Here is a 19,460-nt window from a genome sequence, read left to right as displayed (position 1 = left end):
ACAACTTGTTCAAATCATTAAATGGTTGACGAACACAGTATGTCCACTATAATAATTTGACCTCTGAATACCGTGAGCTTAACTATGGAGTTCCTCAGGGGCCGGTCCTTGGCCTTCTCCTATTCTCTATTTACATGCTCCCTTTGGGTGACATTATTCGTAGTTACAACGTTAACTTCTATTGTTATGCTGACGATACTCAGATCCTCTTACCTATCAAGCACAATTACCGCCCTGAATTGGCTAACCTTGAGGCATGTCTTTGTGCTATTGTGGGTTGGATGTCTTCAAATTTCCTGATGCTTAATGCAGGCAAGACTGAAATGCTGGTCGTTGGTCCCCCTACGCATAAGCATCTTACCCTAAATTTTGACAACTGCATTATCTCTCAAAACTCTACAGCTAAAAACCTCAGTGTGATATTTGACTCTAGTCTGTCATTAGTCACTCATATCAAAAATACAACCAAAACTGCCTTTTATCACCTCCGTGATATCACTAAAATTTGTCCCTTTCTAAGTATGGTTGACGCAGAAACCATTGTTCACGCATTCATCATGTCTTACCTCGATTACTGCAATGTTATGTACTCTGGCCTACCTGCCTCTAATACCAGGAGTCTTCAGCTAGTCCAGAATGCTGCTGCCAGAATCCTGACCAGACCAAAGAAGTCTGACCACATTACACCATCATCATCATCATCATCATCATTATTATTATAATTATTGTTGTTGTTATTATTATTATTATTATTATTATTATTATTATTATTATTATTATTGTTGTTGTTGTTGTTGTTGTTGTACTGTAGACATTTTGCTAGCCACGCAAAGTCGATACTTGTCTGTCAGCAAGCTCCGAGTTGTAGTAAGGCCATAGGCCAGCAAGAAGTTCTGGTCCTTGAACAAGGTATTGTAATCAAATCTGACACATTTGAATGTGTAATTCACTGATGATAATTGGAATACTCAGTCATTTTCAGCAAATTCATCTGAGTTCTCCACTTATCCACCACAGAAAAAGGCAGCACAACCGGTTCATCGAACCTATCCCAATTCGTCCTTTTTTGACAGTCCAATGTCATGATAAATGGCAACATTCAAGTATATTTCCACTAGTGGTCAAAGATGTTCTGTGGTTCGCCACCCATTTACTATTGTATTTGTTGTTCAGCTAACCATTCCTTGAGTCAGGTACTTGTCAGGTCCTTCTGTCCTCTAATTCCTTGTGTCAGGTACTTTTTTTCTCCCTAGCCTTGGTTGTTTTTCATGTAATAAAACAATCAGAGTCAGTGAGTTATTATTTAAAAAAAAAAAAAGTCAGTTCAAGGCGAGTTTATGCATGCGTGTGTTTTTGAGTGGAAAGTAGATGTTTGTCTGTGAGGCCAGGAAATCTCTCCTGCTGTGTCACAAACAGCAAACAGCACAGCACCACCTCTGTGCGTAAGGCAACACAGCTGTCAGAATGGGGGGTTGGGGGGGTAGGGGTTGTCGGATGGGTGCCGAAAGGGGGGAAGTGACACATTCGGCATCACCAACAAAGTGGTGTGTGTGTGTGTGTGTGTGTGTGTGTGTGTGCGTGTGTGTATTTGTGTGTTTTAGGTTTTTGTGGCATTGGGAAACAAATGTCATTTTCCATGACAATTAAGATATCTGACAATGGGGTGACCTAATTGGAACATTTATTTGTCTCCTTTTGAGAAACAATTTAAAAAATAATTGTGGTGTGGGGTAAGTTAGGTATGGATTATAAATTTGTAGCTTCAGGAAAATGGAAGAAAGTGGGAAATGTCCTACTAGGACGTAAAGCCCAGATTTAAAGACAAACGTGCGTGTGTGTCTGTGTGTTCATGAGTGTGCTTAACGGGTTCGTTTTTGGCACAAGTGCAGCCAGTGAAGTTTTTCATTGGGCCAATGAGACCGGTCCAGCCTGTAGGTCAGAGCCCTGATTGGAGCTCAGGGCTCTTTATTTTGGATGGAGTTCCAACAGGAAATAAGGCAGCAAACCAGCCCTGTACAGGTGCCATGTAGCCTTCCTCTCTCTCATTATGTCACTGGTGTGTGTGTGTGTGTTTGTACTTGTATGTGGGTGTTGGCACATTTAGCTACTGAAGTATCACTCTCATCTTGATGTTACTTGGTTTTGAAAACGTAAAATATTTTTGTTCCGATTTTTCAAAATCTAAGATCCATTTTTGCCCTCATGTATCCAAACTTTGGTCCAAATGTGTGTGTGTGTGTCCTTCATGGTTAACGAGTAAAGGGATCCAGAATATGGGCTGGAAGGTCCAAGGAGATCAGTCACCTTACCCACACTCTGCCAAACTGTCTGTCAATATTTTAATTTCCTTTATTTTCAACAAATGGGTGGAAGACTTTATTCCCGTCAGCAAAGCTGAAATTACACTAAGATTTCGCGCGCACACACACACACACACACACACATACACACGGAGTAGGAGGGTGTCTCTTGTGTTCTGTTTTTAAGAGAAAGTACAAAGTAGATGACTTCAGTCTCCAGATACTGCACTATTGGCTCTTCTACTGACCTCTTACCTCACTAAAGGATAAAAGATCTGATCTCATCTGGAGAAAGCTATGGTTCTCTTGCGCTCTGAAAGCTATGGTTCTCCTCTGCTCTGAAAACTATGGTTCTCCTCTGCTCTGAAAGCTATGGTTCTCTCTTCTGCTCTGAAAGCCAAGGTTCTCTTCCCTAGGACCGCACGTGTTGAAGCACAACCAATAGGCCAACGTGCATTCTTTAGTGGGAGCAGAGCTTAGAGAGGATTTGGCAGGCTTTTAACAATCTGGTTTGTGTATTGCATGCACAAGCAGACAACAATAGCCACACAGTATGTGGAACATTGTTTGTTTTCTTCAGTGTGTGTGTCCCTATTAGTGCACCAAGGGCAAATATTTGGCATCTAATAAGTGTGTGCGTGGGACCACTGTGTGTTTTTTGATGCTGGTGTGTGTGTGCATGTGTGTGTGTGTGTATATCTATATATATACACACACACACACACACACACACGGTATATATATATGTATGTATATATATATATGTGTGTGTGTGTGTGTGTGTGTATATATATATAGATATACGCGTGCAAAGCTTTGGAGTTGTTTGTAGGTGTGTTGTTTGTTTATTTATTTAATTTACTGACCTGCATTTGAGAGTGTTGTTTTTATGTGGTGTCTGCTGTTTGTAGTGTGTTTACTTTGAGTAAATGCTTATGGAACGTGAAGTGTAGAGGGCTGAACGAGTGCTGGATTAACGTTGGTGGATGTGTTGCGTGTGTGTGTTGTGTGTGTGTGTGTGTGTGTCTGTGTGTTTCTCTTAACAGGTATTCAGGAAGGAACCCAGTGTACCAAATGCAAGACAGAATGGGCTTTGAAAGCTGCCATCGTCCTGCTCTATATCCTGTGTGCTCTGCTTACCATCGCCGTGGCTGTGCTGGGGTACAAAGGTAACATACACACACACACACACACACACACACACACACACACACACACACACACACACACACACTTAATCATGCCTGCCATGAACTCATGTGCTCTTCTTGTACAAGTTGTTCAGTTACTGATCCCGTTTATTGGCGATCAGATATTTATATGGTGCATCTTTAAAGGAGCTAATATTTGGTGTTTTGAAGGACCAGGAGTGTGTTTGGATGTGTGTGTGTGTGTGCGCGTGTGTGTGTGTGAGAGAGAGAGAGAGAGAGGGAGAAAGAGGGAGAAAGAGAGAGAGAGAGTGTGTGAGTGTGTTCACTTTAAAATGTCGAGAATCTGTGTGGGGTCTCATTCCTGCCAAGACTAGAATCACTGTTGTTTGATTACCATGGATACTGTGAGTTTATTTGTATTAGAGGGGCCGCCAGCTACGTTTGTGTGTGTGTGTGTGTGTGTGTGTGTGTGTGTGTGTGTGTGTGTGTGTGTTTGTGTGTGTGTGATCACGCACGTGTCTGTATCTGTGTTTTGTTTAAAGGAGGTCAAGTTCAAGCTGATTGTGTGTCTAAATGATTGTGAATGAGGTAATATTACAATGTGCATATGTCAGTATGCCACAAACATCATTAATTAAACACATCATAAACAGTGATTGAAACCTAATGGATCGATCTCTCCTCTCCTCTCCTCTCCTCTCCTCTCCTCTCCTCTCCTCTCCTCTCTTCTCCTCTCTCTTCCTCCCCTCTCCTCTTTGCTTCTCTTCCCTTCTCCTTTCCACTCTTCCACTCTCTCTCCCTTTTTAAGCACTGTTTCTTTATGGGGCCTAGAGAAGTCAGTTCTTTCAGCTGAACTTCCTGTCCTGCTCCATATGTTGGGAATTTCTCCAGTTATGGAAAACTACTAGAAGGCCACATTTTGGGAATGTTCTAGTATTCTGTTAAATGTTCCCATATGCTTCTGTAACTTTTAGAGTAATGTCCCTTTGTGTGTGTGTGTGTATATATGTATGTGTGTGTGTGTATAGCATAATAACTGGATCATAGATCAAGGCTTCTTTGAATTCCATTCGCTTCACCCTTCTCTGTCTCTCTCTCCCCCTGTCTCTCTCTCACTCTCCCTGTCTTTCTCTGAACTGAACTTTCTGTGACTCTGTGCTGGGTTAAATTGGAGCACTGCTGTGTATTGGGCGTAAATACCTAAACCTGAACAGCCCGTTCTCTCTCTGTGTGTGTGTGTGTGTGTGTGTGTGTGTTAAAGAAGAACTGGAGAATTCAATTCAAAATACTAACAGTGAGGAGGGCATGTAAACAAAATGTTAACTGAGTAACTGAAGAACAGCCAGTATAAAATTATCCAATGGAGGACACTATGATCAGTCATACATGGCTATGGTTGTCTGTGTGTGTGTCTGTGTGATCTTTAATTAAATTTGCGGATACTGGTGGCTCTAATTCTTCTGGAAGCTTTTATTTGGTATCACGTTTTTTGAACATTTAGGAACTGTGAGGAAATGGACACTATTTAGTGTCTCTGTCTGTTAATGGTTACTTTTCACTGGTGGTACCGCATCTTTCTTTCTTTCTTTCTTTCTTTCTTTCTTTCTTTCCTTCTTTCTGTCTTTCTCTCTTTCTTTCTTCTCAGACTGGTAACTAACTCACTGGTCACTGTGACTTACCATGTCTGGGAATATGATGCAGTGTGTAGTGGCATGATGATGGCCAGGACTCCGAACAGAGTCACTATCACTCCCTCTGGAAGCATTTTCCTGATTTCCAAACTCTGTAATTCCGATTCCTCAGACCCCCCGACGCATTCCAGAGGAAATGAAGGGTCTCATGGCCTGTGGGGGTGTTAAGACTACAACCGTCTCAACACACATGACACACACAAATACACAAACATACACAAACATTGTACACACAGACATACACACACAGGGAAAAAGGAGCAGTCTGTTTGTATTTTTTGATCACAGATGTGAAATATACTGTACACAGACAGTAAAATACACAGACCACCACATACACAACCAAAATCACCATGTAACTTTCTTTTACCATTCATTACTTCTTCGTTTTCTCTCTCTCTCTCTCTCTCTCTCTCTCTCGCTGTCTCTCACACACACACACACACCAGCTTATTTTACATTTGTTCTTCTTCTCACCCTCTTACATGTATCAAAGGGTTGAGCGCCTTTCGCCCTCTAGTGGTGAAACAAGCTAATTCAGTTTGAAATACTGCTCCAAAGCTTTTCAGTCTGTTTTTCCAACACATTGAATATTTTTGTTGTTGTTGTTGAACTGACAATTTATGCTTGACCATGATAAGAAATATGTCCAATACATGGAGCCCTGTGTGAATGTTCAGAGTGACACTGCACCTTTAACTGAGTGTCCCATGATTTTGGTTTCTGCCATGTACTGTTGCCATGGTATTGTCTTTTACCTCCCACAATAACTCCCTGTGCAACAAAGAAAGGACTGCCAGCATTATTTGCCCCAACAACCAGACAACGTCAACCTAAATTCAGTAGAGTGTATTTTTGTATTTTGAATTAATTAGAATACAGAATTAAGGGAAGAGAAAGATTAAACCACTGATGAATTAACTTACCACTGCTCTAAGGCATTACAAGGAAAAAAACGACTTAAAACAAAGAGATTTTTCATGACGCAGTTAAGTGGTCATTTAGGTGAAATGCTAGTGAACAATCTGTCACTTTCTTAAGTTAAAAATATGTGATTTGTAACTGTGCCCCATGTGTTTTGGAGGGATATAGTGTTTTTCACCCTCTGTGCCAGAACCAGACAGAAGGACAAATCTGAGCAAGTGATTTTAATGTCTTTGTTGTGTGTTTTCTGAAATGTGATTGGCTGTTTGATCTGATGTGTCCCTCAGTGGTCCAGAGGGTGGATGATGTTAGTGAAGGAATAGAGAATTATGGTGGGAAGATCATCGCCGTGGAGACAGATTTGAAAAAGCTGGGTGAGTCTAGACATCTCCAACGCAATCGTCCCAGGGGCAATCAAGTTCACTTCAACCCCCTCTCTCTCAATCCCTTGCTTTCATCTGTCCGTCTCTGTCTTTCTTCTAACTAGATAATGATGCTGGCCTGAAATCAGAGAACACCTCCTCTGAGCTGCGGACATTCCGCTCCACCATGGCAACCCTACGGCGCAGGATGGCTGAAGTCTCAGAACGCGTGAGCAACAACGCGGCAACGTTACAGCAGCTGCACACGTTGTCCCAGGACGTGCGCACTTCACAAGCCTCTCTGCGTTCTCTGCTCGATTCCCACGCCGCCAACCTGCGTTCGGCTAATGCCACACTCTTCTCCTATGCTGGCAGCATGCTGGCACTGCAGGAAGATACCGCACGGTTGCAACATGAGCTGCAGGCACAGGTGGAGGCCCAGCGGTCGTGGCAGCTAAGTGCCGACCGGTTGAACCTCACACAGGCTCGCCAGACAGTTACCACCACCACGCTCCAGCGACAGCTAGAAGCAGCAGCGCAAGCAGCACAGGGCTTGCGCAATGATGTCACAGCGCTACAGCAAGCCACTAAGCAGATGCGTGTTGACGCCGACTGGCTAAAGGGGAAGATACAGAGCCTCCAAGGCAGCAACGCTAATGCGTCGGCTCAGGCCCGGTCGACCGCGGACGCTCTGGAAGAACTGGGAGCACAGCTGACAGCTCTAAATGCACAGCTGCTAAACGCCAGCGTGGTCAGCGATGCGCAGGAACTCAGCTTGCGCCTACTGATGGACCAGCAGCGAGATCACGGCAACCGTACAAGTGCCCGTTTCGACCGGCTAGAGACGCGTCTGGATGAAGCAGAGGAGAGCATCGACCGCGTGACGGGCAACATCAGCTTTACTACACAACTGCTTGGTGGCGTTAACACGGAGCTGAGCGCCTTGCGGACTTGCAGCGACACAGTGGGACGACACTCAGACTTTTTGCTTGGCCTCAACGGAAGTCTGGCTGAGACCCGGGCCGATACGGCCACCCTCAGGACACAGCAGGACGAACTTGCAGCCCGGTTGGACAAGGAGGTCACCAGCCTGTCCATTATCATGGAAGAGATGAAGTTGGTCGACACCAAGCACTCGCAGCTCATAACTAACTTTACCATTCTGCAAGGTGGGAACTCACAGATAAACACAAACAGCACATGGCAGTTCTCCTCCTCATTCAAGTTGATACACTTGATTCCTCTGAAGCTTTGACTTAACCAAAACCTTTCTATTGGCTTATCTTCCTGTCCCTCATCCTCTTCTCTCCCTCTCTCTCTCTCTCTCTTGCTATCCCTCTTTCTTTACCACCTCTTTCCCTCAGGTCCTCCTGGGCCTAGGGGTCCACGTGGTGATAGAGGCCCCCAAGGTTCATCAGGTCTTCCGGGCCAGAAGGGGGAGCGAGGTGAAAAGGGGTTGCCGGGTGCGCCTGGTAACCGCGGTGAAAAGGGATCACCTGGCACTCCCGGTCTTCCAGGGTTCGCGGGTCAACCAGGGTCACGTGGGAGCCCAGGGCCAAAAGGTCCTCGAGGGTCAGGGGGTCGGGCAGGGCCTCAGGGCCCTAAGGGAGAGCCAGGCACACCTGGTCCTCCAGGTCGGGATGGGCAGCCGGGGCCACAGGGAGCTCAGGGGCCTCCTGGGATCCGGGGCCCCGTAGGTCCAGCAGGGGAACCAGGACCCAGGGGAGTCACAGGACCAGCAGGTCCACCTGGACCTCCTGGTTTACCAGGGCTCCCAGGCAAACCTGCCATCGAACCTGTTGGACTGCAGGGAGAAAGCTCAGCAGTAAAAGGTTAGGAACACACACACATACATATCCCAACACAAACGCATAAAACAAGATGATCCAGATGGATTTATTGTTATGTATTGGGTTGTACAGGCGGAGCTGATTGTCCTGCCAATTGGCTGAGGTTCAGAGACAGCTGCTACTTCTTCTCTGCCGAGCCTCGTACCTTTGACGATGCACAGAAAAACTGCAGTGCCAAATCTTCATCTATGGTCATTGTCAATGATGCTGAGGAGCAGGTGGGACCTGTTAAGATATATCGATAATGAATAGGAATGCAGCGTTTCCAAAATCCCATTTTCAAACAAAACAAATTGTGTGTGTGTGTGTGTGTGTATAGCGTTGGCTGCACTTGCAGATAGTGGGGAAAGGCTACTTCTGGCTGGGTTTGACAGACAGAGCGGAAGAGAATGTATGGCGTTGGGTTGATGGTTCACTGCCTACGTTTACGTAAGTATGATTAGGATGTGTTCATGACCAGTGGTTTTGCTGGTTTTGGACGAATTCTGTTCATTTCTTAAACCATTAAATGTAAACTAAACATGGCTCTCTCAACCACGTCTCTGAGAGATTTCTGTCCCTCTCCCTCTCTTTGTCTGTATGTAGGAAGTGGAAGCCTGGCCAGCCGGACAACTGGAGTCATGGGCACTTAGAGGGAGAGGACTGTGCAGGGATTATTCACGTTGGCCTGTGGAACGACTTCCACTGCGATGAACCCATCAGCTCCATCTGTGAGAGACCTAAAGACAGTCGTGAGTACACACCAAACAACTCCTGTGAGAGAGAGAGGGAGAGAGAGGTGCACACATACACTATTTGATCTTCACCTTTGGGTTTTTTTTTTCTGCAGTGTAAACCTCTGGTTTATGGCACCTGGTGAGGAAAAGGAGGCATGTCCTGAAGAACCAAGGCGCAGGGCTGATGCCCTCTGGCCCCGCCCCTCACATGTCACAGATGGGTGACTGACGCATTACCATGGAGATGCCATAGGGGATTTTAGAAGTTTGATCACAGAGGAGGGACATATTGAATGCCCAACAATTGAGAGCAAGGACAGTTGACTTGGCAGTGACCAGTGGGGAACTGTTTACATTTCCATGGTAACACAGAACACTCTAACAAGTGCAATTAATGAGCCAATCAATGCTTTCTCTTGAGGAGTCCAGTGATTATTTAGCCAAGAATGAAATTAAATCAATCATTTAGACATTCCTAACCATATATATATTTTTTATCAAAGTACCTAAGGCCACTTAACTGATCATTAGAATGTGTACTTTTTCCTATCACAGAATATGAATGTTAGTGAATGCTAGAAGTCTGTGCTTTTTAAGCATCTAAAGCATTCGTTTACCTGACAAAGAATCAGAAATGACGTGTAAGCTAAGCCATGCTAAGCTAAGCCGCTGATGTGCTTGCCCCGTGGGACTGCCCAAGCCTCTGGCCAATGGACATGCGTTTTGGAAAGGATTCACTAAACCTGAGTACTCCACACAACATTACAAAAATGAAAGGCTGATCTGGAGAGGAAATCAGTAGGATTTTGCAGTATTTTTTTCAGTATTTTAACATATGTATTTGATTTTAGAAATCATATTGTGGGTATGATTTGTATGATCATCTATATGTTTCCATAATATATGAGTAAAACCCAGTCTTTCTCAGTCATACGCACACATACAGTCAAAACAGACACACACAGACACACTCGATCTCTTCCTTACCCTCTCTCTATTAAATGTGTTGCAACAACACGACCAACAATAAAAATAGGAAAATGGCCTTCAATGCCTAAATTTTTGCTGTTGTTGTTTTCCTACACACTTTTTAAAAACCATTAAGAATCATCATGCTCTACTGTGATTGCTCTTCATCTCCAATAACTGCATTTTTGCTTTGACCATTTTAAGAATTGTTTAGGTAAGCAGTCTTAATAATAATAATAATAATAATAATAATAATAATAATAGTGTAATTTGCCTTGTCATCAGTTTTTTTATTGTTTCCTTGTTGTTTTGTATCCCTAGTCAAAGGCACAGTATTATGTCATCTGGTACACTTGACACTCATCGGCATTTTTTTACCGAAATGAACAAGTTTCTTAGGTTTGTTTGTTTTTCACATTAATTTCAACTAATCATTTCACATTCTGTTTACCCTCGCTTCTCCCCTTGACCCCACCCCTTGTCTTTTCCTCAGCTGCACAGAAGAATGAAATGATCTGACAGTGATAGCACCTTAGAGAGAGAAAGATTCCACTCACAATGAGGACATTTTTATGAAGACAATACGAAACACAGGTTCTGAAGACAGGCGGGGGTGAAAGGTCAGGAACCAGGGTGTTAGGGTCAGGGGTCAGAGCTGAGCGTTGTTTTCTTTTTTTTTTTCCTTTGTCCCTCAGCATCAGCTCCGAACAGATTTCACCAACTTTTTTTTTTTTTTCTTACTCTCATTTCAGATGTAAACATTGAAGCGACACAGAAAGAGTTAACTTGCAGAGCTAAACATAAAAACATTTGCGACATTTTTTTTTCTTTCTCCCATTATGTTCAAATGGCTAACTCTTGTATTTACATTCAAAACAAAAAAAAAACAAAAAACATACTGGCACAAAACTATTTTAACAGATTCATTTTTTCTATATATTGCTGATCTCTGAGATTTGTGTTGCTACTGAATTCTTGAGCTTGGACTAATAATGTCTACTTCAGAAATTCAAACATATGTGCAGATAAAGTGATGGCTAAATGTGCTTTACAAGATTTTTTTGTAACAACATAACACATAAAGCCAGAAAAACTACATATTGCAAAATACTGTGTTTGTGTATTACAGAAATATTATGTATTGAAGCGGAACCTCTTCCTATTCCAGACCCTTTTATTGTTGTTTAATTTTTAAGTTTTTTCATTTTCTTCTTACTGTAAATCATTCATATTTGTGATTTATGAACTGGTGAAAAATATCTGAGAAAATGAAAGGCCAACTGACGAGTGTGCAGTTTTTAGGGGTTGCTTTCTCTCTGACACCTCCCTGCTCCCTCTCTTTTTCCTGCTCTCTTTCTTTCTTTCTTTCTTTCTTTCTTTCTTTCGTTCTTTATTCTCACATGCGTAAATTTTTTTTGGAGATGTTCTGAACACCTAAGTTGAAGTTCTCTTTAAAACTGATCTGAAGACAGCTAAGCATCTCACCTTGCCCTGTCAAAGAGTCTGGTACAAGAGGTTATCCATTTTGACTTCAACCATTTTAGATCAAAACTTTTTTTTTTTTTTTTTGGCGCGACTCGACTAAATCCAAAAGCATCCCTAAAAGGCCTTAGGCACAGATACATAGTCTAGACCAGGTGTGAGCATCTTTCTAGACCAGCTATGTGGATGTAAGGTTTAGTCTAGACCAGATTTGAAAACTGGTTGAAATATGTAGGTATCACATTCAGACCAATCCATATTTGAGCTTTCCTTCTAGAAGATATAGGAGGTTTAGTCCAATCTAGATATGCAAGTTCAGTCTAGACCAATCTTGAGGTTCAGTCCAGACCCGAGGTGAGGTATAATCCAAGTGGACTCCGATGGTTCTACCACAAAGTTGACTCCAGGTTGGTTGCTGTCCTTGAGATTGTGTGTTGCTTTTTCTGTTGGAAATTTTTTTTTTCCTTTTTTTTTCTTGGTTTCCGATTTTGTATACACAGTATAATGAATTCTTCCGTGTTAATTAATCCAAACCATTAGGGACAAGGAGAAGAGTGATGGTTCCTAGGGTATGCGAGGGTCACCTTTGTGCCCATTGAAGCAGAAATGTTCCGTTGGGGTTGTGGAAGGATTCTGGGAGATGATGAGTGTTTTTCCAGTGGCAGATTGAAAGAGTGTATGCTGTGATGAGGTGCTGATGTTTTCTGGTATTGTCTGAGTGTTCTTTGAGTGTTTGCTGATGTTTGCTGCCAGGAGGTTATTTGAGGTCTCTCGTTTACTCATCCTTCTCTACTATGACTTCTCCATGAAGAACCCTTCTCCTCTGACGCAACATGTGCAAGTACAGCTGAGGGAACACTGAAAGAGAGAGAGAGAGAGAGAGAGAGACAGAGAGAGGGAGAGAGAGAGAGAGAGAGAGAGACAGAGAGAGAGAGCGTTTTAAACCAAGATCCCAAGAGGGGATAATGAACTTTGAGTTTTCCCAGCACTGTGGGTGGTTTAGTGGTATTCAGTGTTCAGCAGTTAGCTTTGGCTCCTGTTTAAAAAAGAAAAGAAAAGAGGAAAAAAAAAAAGAACCCTACTCCGTTTCTCCAATTTTCAGTCCTCGAACTTTACTTTGCTGCTGACGCAGGTTCCGAACGGGAACAGGAATACTGAACCCAACAGTGCATGTTCATAAATTCTTTTTCATTTACTAATATCTGTACAGGCAACATGAACCTTTGCAGTTTTCTCAACCCAGATAATACTTGTCCTGTGATGGTTAGTATTGCACTCTTAAAGAAAATGTGGGAATCAGCACTGGCAAACCACTAAATATTAAATATCAACCAAGATGTGTATAAACTCTGTTTTCTATGTTAAATTTCCATTTTGCAGTACATTTAATTAAACATGGTTCATCTGAGTTGCCTTAAACTCATTACAGCAAATCTGGCCCCACACTGTACACTACACCCCAAACAGTGATATTCTGTTTTTTCATTTAAAAATCTGTGTGCATCTTTCAAGAGAAAGACAAATGAAAGAAAAAACATGAAAATAGTTCCAATACATATATCTTTTAAAAAATGTAAAAAGAAGCATATACAGTATATATATATATATATATATATATATATATATACACTTAAATTATGCAACAGAGACTCCAAAAGTGGAATTTTGATTTGTAAACAATTAAATGAACGCACTTGTATAATTACATTTATATAATACGTGTTGTTTTATTCACTGATGCACTTTATCGAATCCAAATCACATATTTCTGCTTTAAATACGTCACTTTCTGCAAATCCTCATTTAGGGCGCATTTATGTAATAAGCTAACTTCATGCTGACTGACTGTATTTGTTCACAGGCCCAGAAGGCAGCGGAGAGGGACAGAGTGACAAAGCAGGGAGCAGGGGAAAACTCTTACGTGGGATGTAGGAAAGCATAACAATGATGAGGAAGTAGTAATAGTCGAAGGAGACGTTGTATTTGTTCGGCAGCCTCATGGAATACATTCCAGATTTCCGAACGTACGGAAGAGCAGCGTAAATGGTCATCAGTTCACCAGCCACTCCCAGAGGGTACATGATAATGAACAAATTATATCTGAGACAGGGGGGGGGGGGGGGGGGGGGGACAAGGGGAATGAGTAAGAGAAAGAATGAGAGTGGAGGGGAAATATCAAAAAAGCATTAAGGAAGCATTAAAATCAGAGTCAGAGCTCTAAGCAATTTAACTAATATACATGGCACAGACATACACTCACACACACACACACACACACAAACACAGGGAGGGAAGGAGTGACAGAGAGAGAGAGAGAGAGAGAGAGAGATTCTTCAAGTACCAGTTAATTTTAAACACAGTATTCCATTCAAATTTGCATATGTATAAAATTTGCAGTGTATAAATTGGCATTATGTTTGACGTGGCCTCAAACTCTGATGTTCATTTGTTTGCAGTGATGCCATGGTACACGTGTGCCAAACCATGTGTCAAACCTCTGAACCATGACCGCAGCATTTTCCCAAGCTGAAATCAGATGCCAGCTGATGACATCATCACTGCCAGCTGTCGAGGTTTTAGCTGAGTTAGCACGATCACGCCGCGACGAAATCAAACATACCACTGCAACTTATTCAGGTCATTTGATCTCTATAGCATTAGGATGGGATTAAGCTGCTGTCTGGGTCTTATTTGTCAGACTATCCAGATGGACAGAGGGCCCTGTGACTGGTGATTAAGTTCCTCTGTTAGCATGTTAGCATCTAAGTGCATGGTAACTATTAAATCTGACCATATCAAATGCTCTATCACAACTGAGGAATAAAGGTAGTTTCTTTATTCAGATATTAAAGGACAAGGGGAGGCAATAAAAGAGGAAGTGATTAAGAGATGTAGTAAAGACAGTGAACTGCTAGCATGAGGTTAAATGCTTGTTAACAAAACTCACTCCAACTAACAGTGTTGCTAACTTGGTCATTGGACTAATGTCTTTGATTTCTTTCCCACACCCATGGCTTTTTATATATTGTTTAACTCTGGTTTCGCTTGGTGAACAGACCTCATATTATTTAGTAGTGTATTTAGAGAGTATGTAAGGTGTAAAATCCAGTATTTGCTCCTTAGTGTAGCATTAGGTTTGAGAGAATTAAAAGTGTAGGCACTGTTGGTGAGGAATTCCATGCCTCGTAAAAACATGGGTCCAGTCGTCTTCAAGAGTCCTACTGTCTTTCCCATTCTTTCTTGAAATCCATCACACACACACAGACACACGCACACTCCTGGCCCTTCAAAACATCGACAAAATACTGAGAACAGTCACATTATTCCAAGAAACCTGTCCACTTAACACACATTAAAAAAAATGAATTTACTCAGTTCTACAAATCAACAGTCCTTGTCAACAATGTGTCCTTCCTTAAATTTAGATGTCAAAGGCACTGATGGACTCTTCACACCTGTCTGATCCATATTTCTGCTGATTTACAGTTTGGGCCATGTTACATCACTGTATCAGAGAGAGCCTGTGTGTATGTGTGTGCTTCTCTGGTTTCACAAGACCTCTGGGAAACAAGACCTCACTTCTCTGATTTATATCCAGTGTATTGGACAGGGTTCAGTGTATCAGACCAAAATAGAGCTGCAGCGAATAATCAACATAATTGATGACGTCGACACTGAAAATGCGTCAACATCAACATTTGTAACCGTTTTTTTAATTTTGTAAATTTACCTTTTTGATTTCTGAAACACTTCAATTCATTGTAACAAATGTTTTTCTTCAACATCACTACATAATTGCTGCTAGGGCTTCCACTAATGACTATTTTTCTATCGATTGATCGAGTTGAATAGTTGATTAATTTTTGGACTATTCGACTCGATGAGTTGATGGATTAATCAATTTAACTGTTAGAAAAATATTTGTTAGTGGCGGCCCTAGCAGCAATTACTGAGTGATATTGAAGAAAAACATTTGTTATAATGAACTGAAGCGTTTTAGAAATCAAAAAGATATATTCATAAAGATAAAAAAAACAATGCGTTGGTTTTAAGTACTGATGTCGATGCATTTTCACCATCGACGTCATCAATTATGTCAATTATTGGTTGTAGCCCTACACCAAAACACTTAAATTCACATTTTAAAAAAAGGTATTCAAATAGACTCATATTCATTCCTTACCAATAACATATGTACTTTAAAGGTCATTTGAATGAACCAAACCGTTTCAAGTTAACATCCGTGCTGATTTTGTGTTTAATGCTATTTCCATATAGCGTTAAACACAATGGCATCCTTAACACACAGGGCATCCGCAGACTTTATAAGGCTACATTAGGTTGCTGAGACCTATTAAGTCACTCAAAGCTGGCTTGATTCTCCTGGGGGGTGATCACACAAATCGAAAAACAGATCAAAAATGACAACAAACGCACTAATCCGCAAACATCTCATTTCTCACACACGCCCTGCTGTACATCATACATAAACTTTCCCTGACCCTCACAAAACTTGACATTCATATGCAAATCTTCATTGTGTAGCATTATAAGTGCTATATACAAGCCTCATAATGACAACAGGCAACGCAAAGGAACAGTGACCAAAGCCGCAACTGTTTATAATGTGTTATAATGTCTTGTGAGGAGGACCATCCTACGAGGCAGTTATTCTAATACCACTGCAAATGCAAATCCAGCCTTAAAGGGGGTCCAAAAATAATCTCCAAATCTTACGTTCACTGCCGCTACAGATGCCAAGGAAGCCTGTCATGCACCGGTTTCTCTGTGATATCTCTGGGTAATTGTGCAGCACTGTGAGAAGTGATATCATTTATATGAACAAAATGGGACCATTATACACCAAGTTATCTACAAAACAATGCTGTTAATTGTCTCTGCTCACAGTCAGAGGAGAGCCCAGAAACGAAAGCAGGGAATATAGGGGGGATAAGTACCAGACCCTGATTAGTAGGGGTGAGAACTGGGCATGCTCAGAAAAGTCATATCCAATCAGACGTGCACGGGGAAGACCTGACAAGATGCCATGCCACGTCCGGAGGCCATGCCACGCCCAGAGAGAAAAGCACCTGGCCCATTTGATGAAGTAGGGCAAGTGGTGGAGCAGGTGAAAGGTGTAGAAAGAGTAGCGGGTAATCTCCGTCACTGTCCACACCACCAGGAACAAAATCACACTCTCCTCATTCTGAATCTTACAGAACAGATAGAGAGGGAGAGAGACACAGAGAGAGAGAGAGAGAGACAGACAGACAGACAGAGAGAGACAGACAGAGAGAGAGAGAGAGAGACAAACAGACAGACAGAGAGAGGGAGAGAGAGAGATGGGGAGCAAGAGCAGAGTGAGAGGAAGTTAGAGGGCAATGCCAGAAACCAGGATGAAAATGACACTGACAAAGAAAAAGAGGAAGTAAAATTAACAAGTACAGAGAGAGGAAAGTAAAGATTCACAGATGAAAGTAGACATAGGAGTTAGTGAAACAGAAATAGGGTTAGAGATAAAGAAAGAAGAAGCTTTCATTATGAGATTCTGGGCTTGGCTACTAGCACACTCGAATTCACTTAAAGACAGGAGTTTGTCTGTATTTGCTTGTGTGCGTGTGTGTGTGCGTGCGTGTGTGTGTGTGTGCGCATGTGTGTGTGTGTGCGTGTGTTAGTTCTGATTGAACTAATAAACTGTTTGTACCTGTCTGATGCTGTGTGTGATAAACCAGACCATGAATATCCGAGAGCATACTTGCACCCCCGTCACGATGACAGAGGTCCGAACAAGTCCTTCAACAGAGAGATAAAAAACAGCATCTCAAGAGCCAATGCTTTACTGGACACACGAATAAGGCTCTGTGCTATGCTTACTTTGAGATACATACCGAATGCGCAGTGCCCAATCTGAAACAGAGGACAGAGGAACAGAAGAACAGGTCTGAATACGTTTTTTTTGTTGTTGTTGTTGTTTTTAAATAAACTGATCTGTAGTGCATGCCCGGAGAGGAAATCAAAGTAACAGACCAGGAAAATCAGTTATTGTGAACATGTTGCACTTTGAGACAGGGAAAAGAAAGTGAGGGAAAAACAGACAAAGAGAGAGAGAGTCATAGAGAGACTGTAGGCAAGGCACAGCATGTATGAGGAGATCAATTTTACCTCAAGCAGAGCAAATGTCTGGAAGAACTTGAGCGTCCTTGCTATACTTCTGTACAGGCCTTTGTGTGTGCCTTTCTGGAGGTAAAACCGGGCCATTGCAATGGCCAACACCAGCCACCTGAGAACACAAAAACACATTCCTACACATCTCTGTGTGTCAGACACACAGTTATTCTGTTCCTTCAGCCAGCCCAGCGAATACGGTAATACAGAGACACCTGCTGCTCAAATACCATCTGATCTAATTAAATAATTGTGGTTGGAGTTCAGAACATACAAAGTTTTGCGACCTGAAGCATAATCAGAGTGAAAACAGAAAGTGGACAGCTGTCCCATTGGATGATAAAACTCATCTCTTAAGTGGACTTAAATTGAGCTTTCTCGCCATAACTGGTTGAAAAAACAGGGAATCTTTTGTAAATCATCTGTTAACCTGGATGACAACAGTCAAATTAGAAACGTATACCTCTTGGGCAAGAGACAAACTTTTTTTGTGAAGGTTACACACTTAGCTGAGTGTATATGACGTTTTGTTGATTTACTCATTGTCCTCATCCTTTATAACTGATCAAACATCTATATCTGATCTCTGTTGTACATTCGTGTGGTCTGGTCCAACTTCCTCCTTCAGAAGCTGGACGGATAAACAGCTCCAACAGAAGCGGATTCCTGCGCAATTAGCGTAGGCTGCGCATGTTCCACTAATCCCGGTGGCCGTTTCATTTACCAACCAGGTACATGCCGAAACGTCACATAAACGAAGAAGATTTACAACTAAAGTAACCCGGTGCCACTGGACACCGGACAGGATTAAGCTAATGTCAATCTTTAATCCTTAGTAGAGCCCGTTTATTCAAGAGCTCGGTGTCATATGCGCAAAGGTGATATGAGGTGTTTCTATGGGTTTTCTGTTTATACTGAAAATAAAGTAGTCGATTTATCTAACCTGCTAATCCACTGTAGTGTAATGTGGTCAAACCAAAAGCGGACACATATGTGTCTTATCTTAGCACGAAGATAAAGTGAAAGAGTCATCTGTTAAGTGCACATAATGCCGAATTAAATAACACGGAGCGCGTCCAAAAACCAGCCTATTAAATGTTCATTCAGTAAATGATGACCTACATTTGGATAAAGTTTAGCTTTACGTTGGCATGTATACTCTGACGGCGTCGGGTAATGAATTCGTTTTACTCAATCTGAAGTTGTCACTGGTCAGCTAGACGCGCTTCTGCAACTTTCGAAACATAGACGCTTACGCTAAATTCAAAATAATACATAAATTTTTGACAGTTTCAAAAAATCTGCCTATTGAGCATTTCGTTCTAGCAAACTTGGGCTCCAGTGTCATCGCGCGTCTAAACTTATCACCGCAACAGTTGGAGTGTTGGCCGTGACGCTGACGCCGTATAATCGACCGTATTTGGAAAGCCTGAACCCGCGCTGGGGGCCGTACGGAAACCCCCCTTTTTATTTCTTCATATCGACCTGTAATCAACAATGAAACTGAACAACCTTTCGGCCCGACTTAAAGACCTCAATGCTATCGATTCTCCTACCGCTTCAGTTTCTCAGAGTGCTATTTCACACGAGCACAGGGGGTTAGAATGGACAGAGGCTTGGTCCTATAAACAGCAACACACGCCTGCATGCACAGCTCTCGTGGAGCGTTTTCGAGTAGCCTACTATCAGAGAATAGTTCTTCGGCAAAGGCAATAAAATAACCCCACGTACCCGGCCGTCATGGCGATGTTGTAAAATGTGAGCCATGCGATAGCGACGGCGCTTTTTGTTTTCTTCTTGTTGTTGGTTTCCTTCTCTTCCACCGCTCCGTCCTCCTCGCCAGACGCCAT

General features: G+C 42.3%; 2 protein-coding genes across 2 annotated transcripts in view; one reads left to right on the top strand and one right to left on the bottom strand.

The window, feature by feature from the left end:
• LOC115816190 (collectin-12-like) overlaps positions 1-10,482 on the top strand; it is a gene marked incomplete at its 5' end in the record, with an annotated part of 17,554 nt that extends 7,072 nt beyond the window's left edge. The window contains 8 exons of the mRNA XM_030779159.1: positions 3,347-3,469; positions 6,354-6,440; positions 6,554-7,597; positions 7,793-8,260; positions 8,351-8,496; positions 8,598-8,707; positions 8,864-9,009; positions 10,457-10,482. Of these exons, the coding sequence (XP_030635019.1) occupies positions 3,347-3,469; positions 6,354-6,440; positions 6,554-7,597; positions 7,793-8,260; positions 8,351-8,496; positions 8,598-8,707; positions 8,864-9,009; positions 10,457-10,482 (2,150 nt within the window). The remainder of the gene's footprint in view (positions 1-3,346; positions 3,470-6,353; positions 6,441-6,553; positions 7,598-7,792; positions 8,261-8,350; positions 8,497-8,597; positions 8,708-8,863; positions 9,010-10,456) is intronic.
• A 1,738-nt stretch (positions 10,483-12,220) lies between these two features.
• hacd1 (3-hydroxyacyl-CoA dehydratase 1) lies at positions 12,221-19,460 on the bottom strand. Its single transcript, XM_030780732.1, has 7 exons — positions 19,342-19,460; positions 17,608-17,725; positions 17,334-17,352; positions 17,150-17,238; positions 16,536-16,657; positions 13,367-13,545; positions 12,221-12,303 (listed from the first exon to the last, which is right to left on the bottom strand). The coding sequence occupies exons 1-7, from the start codon at positions 19,458-19,460 to the stop codon at positions 12,221-12,223; spliced, it is 729 nt and encodes a 242-aa protein (XP_030636592.1).

Source organism: Chanos chanos, chromosome 7 (genome assembly GCF_902362185.1).
Source record: "Chanos chanos chromosome 7, fChaCha1.1, whole genome shotgun sequence".
NCBI classification, from domain to species: domain Eukaryota; kingdom Metazoa; phylum Chordata; class Actinopteri; order Gonorynchiformes; family Chanidae; genus Chanos; species Chanos chanos.
The sequence above is the reverse complement of the archived record's forward strand: the minus strand, read 5'-3'. Positions and strand labels throughout refer to the sequence as shown.

Coding starts and splice junctions, on each gene's coding strand:
- hacd1 (XM_030780732.1), bottom strand. CDS start 19,460: ATGGCGTCTGGCGAGGAGGACGGAGCGGTGGAAGAGAAGGAAACCAAC. Junction 16,658..17,149: donor TCACACACAGCATCAGACAG/GTACAAACAGTT, acceptor CTGTTCTGTAAG/ATTCAGAATGAGGAGAGTGT. Junction 13,546..16,535: donor TACTTCATCAAATGGGCCAG/GTGCTTTTCTCT, acceptor CCCCTGTCTCAG/ATATAATTTGTTCATTATCA.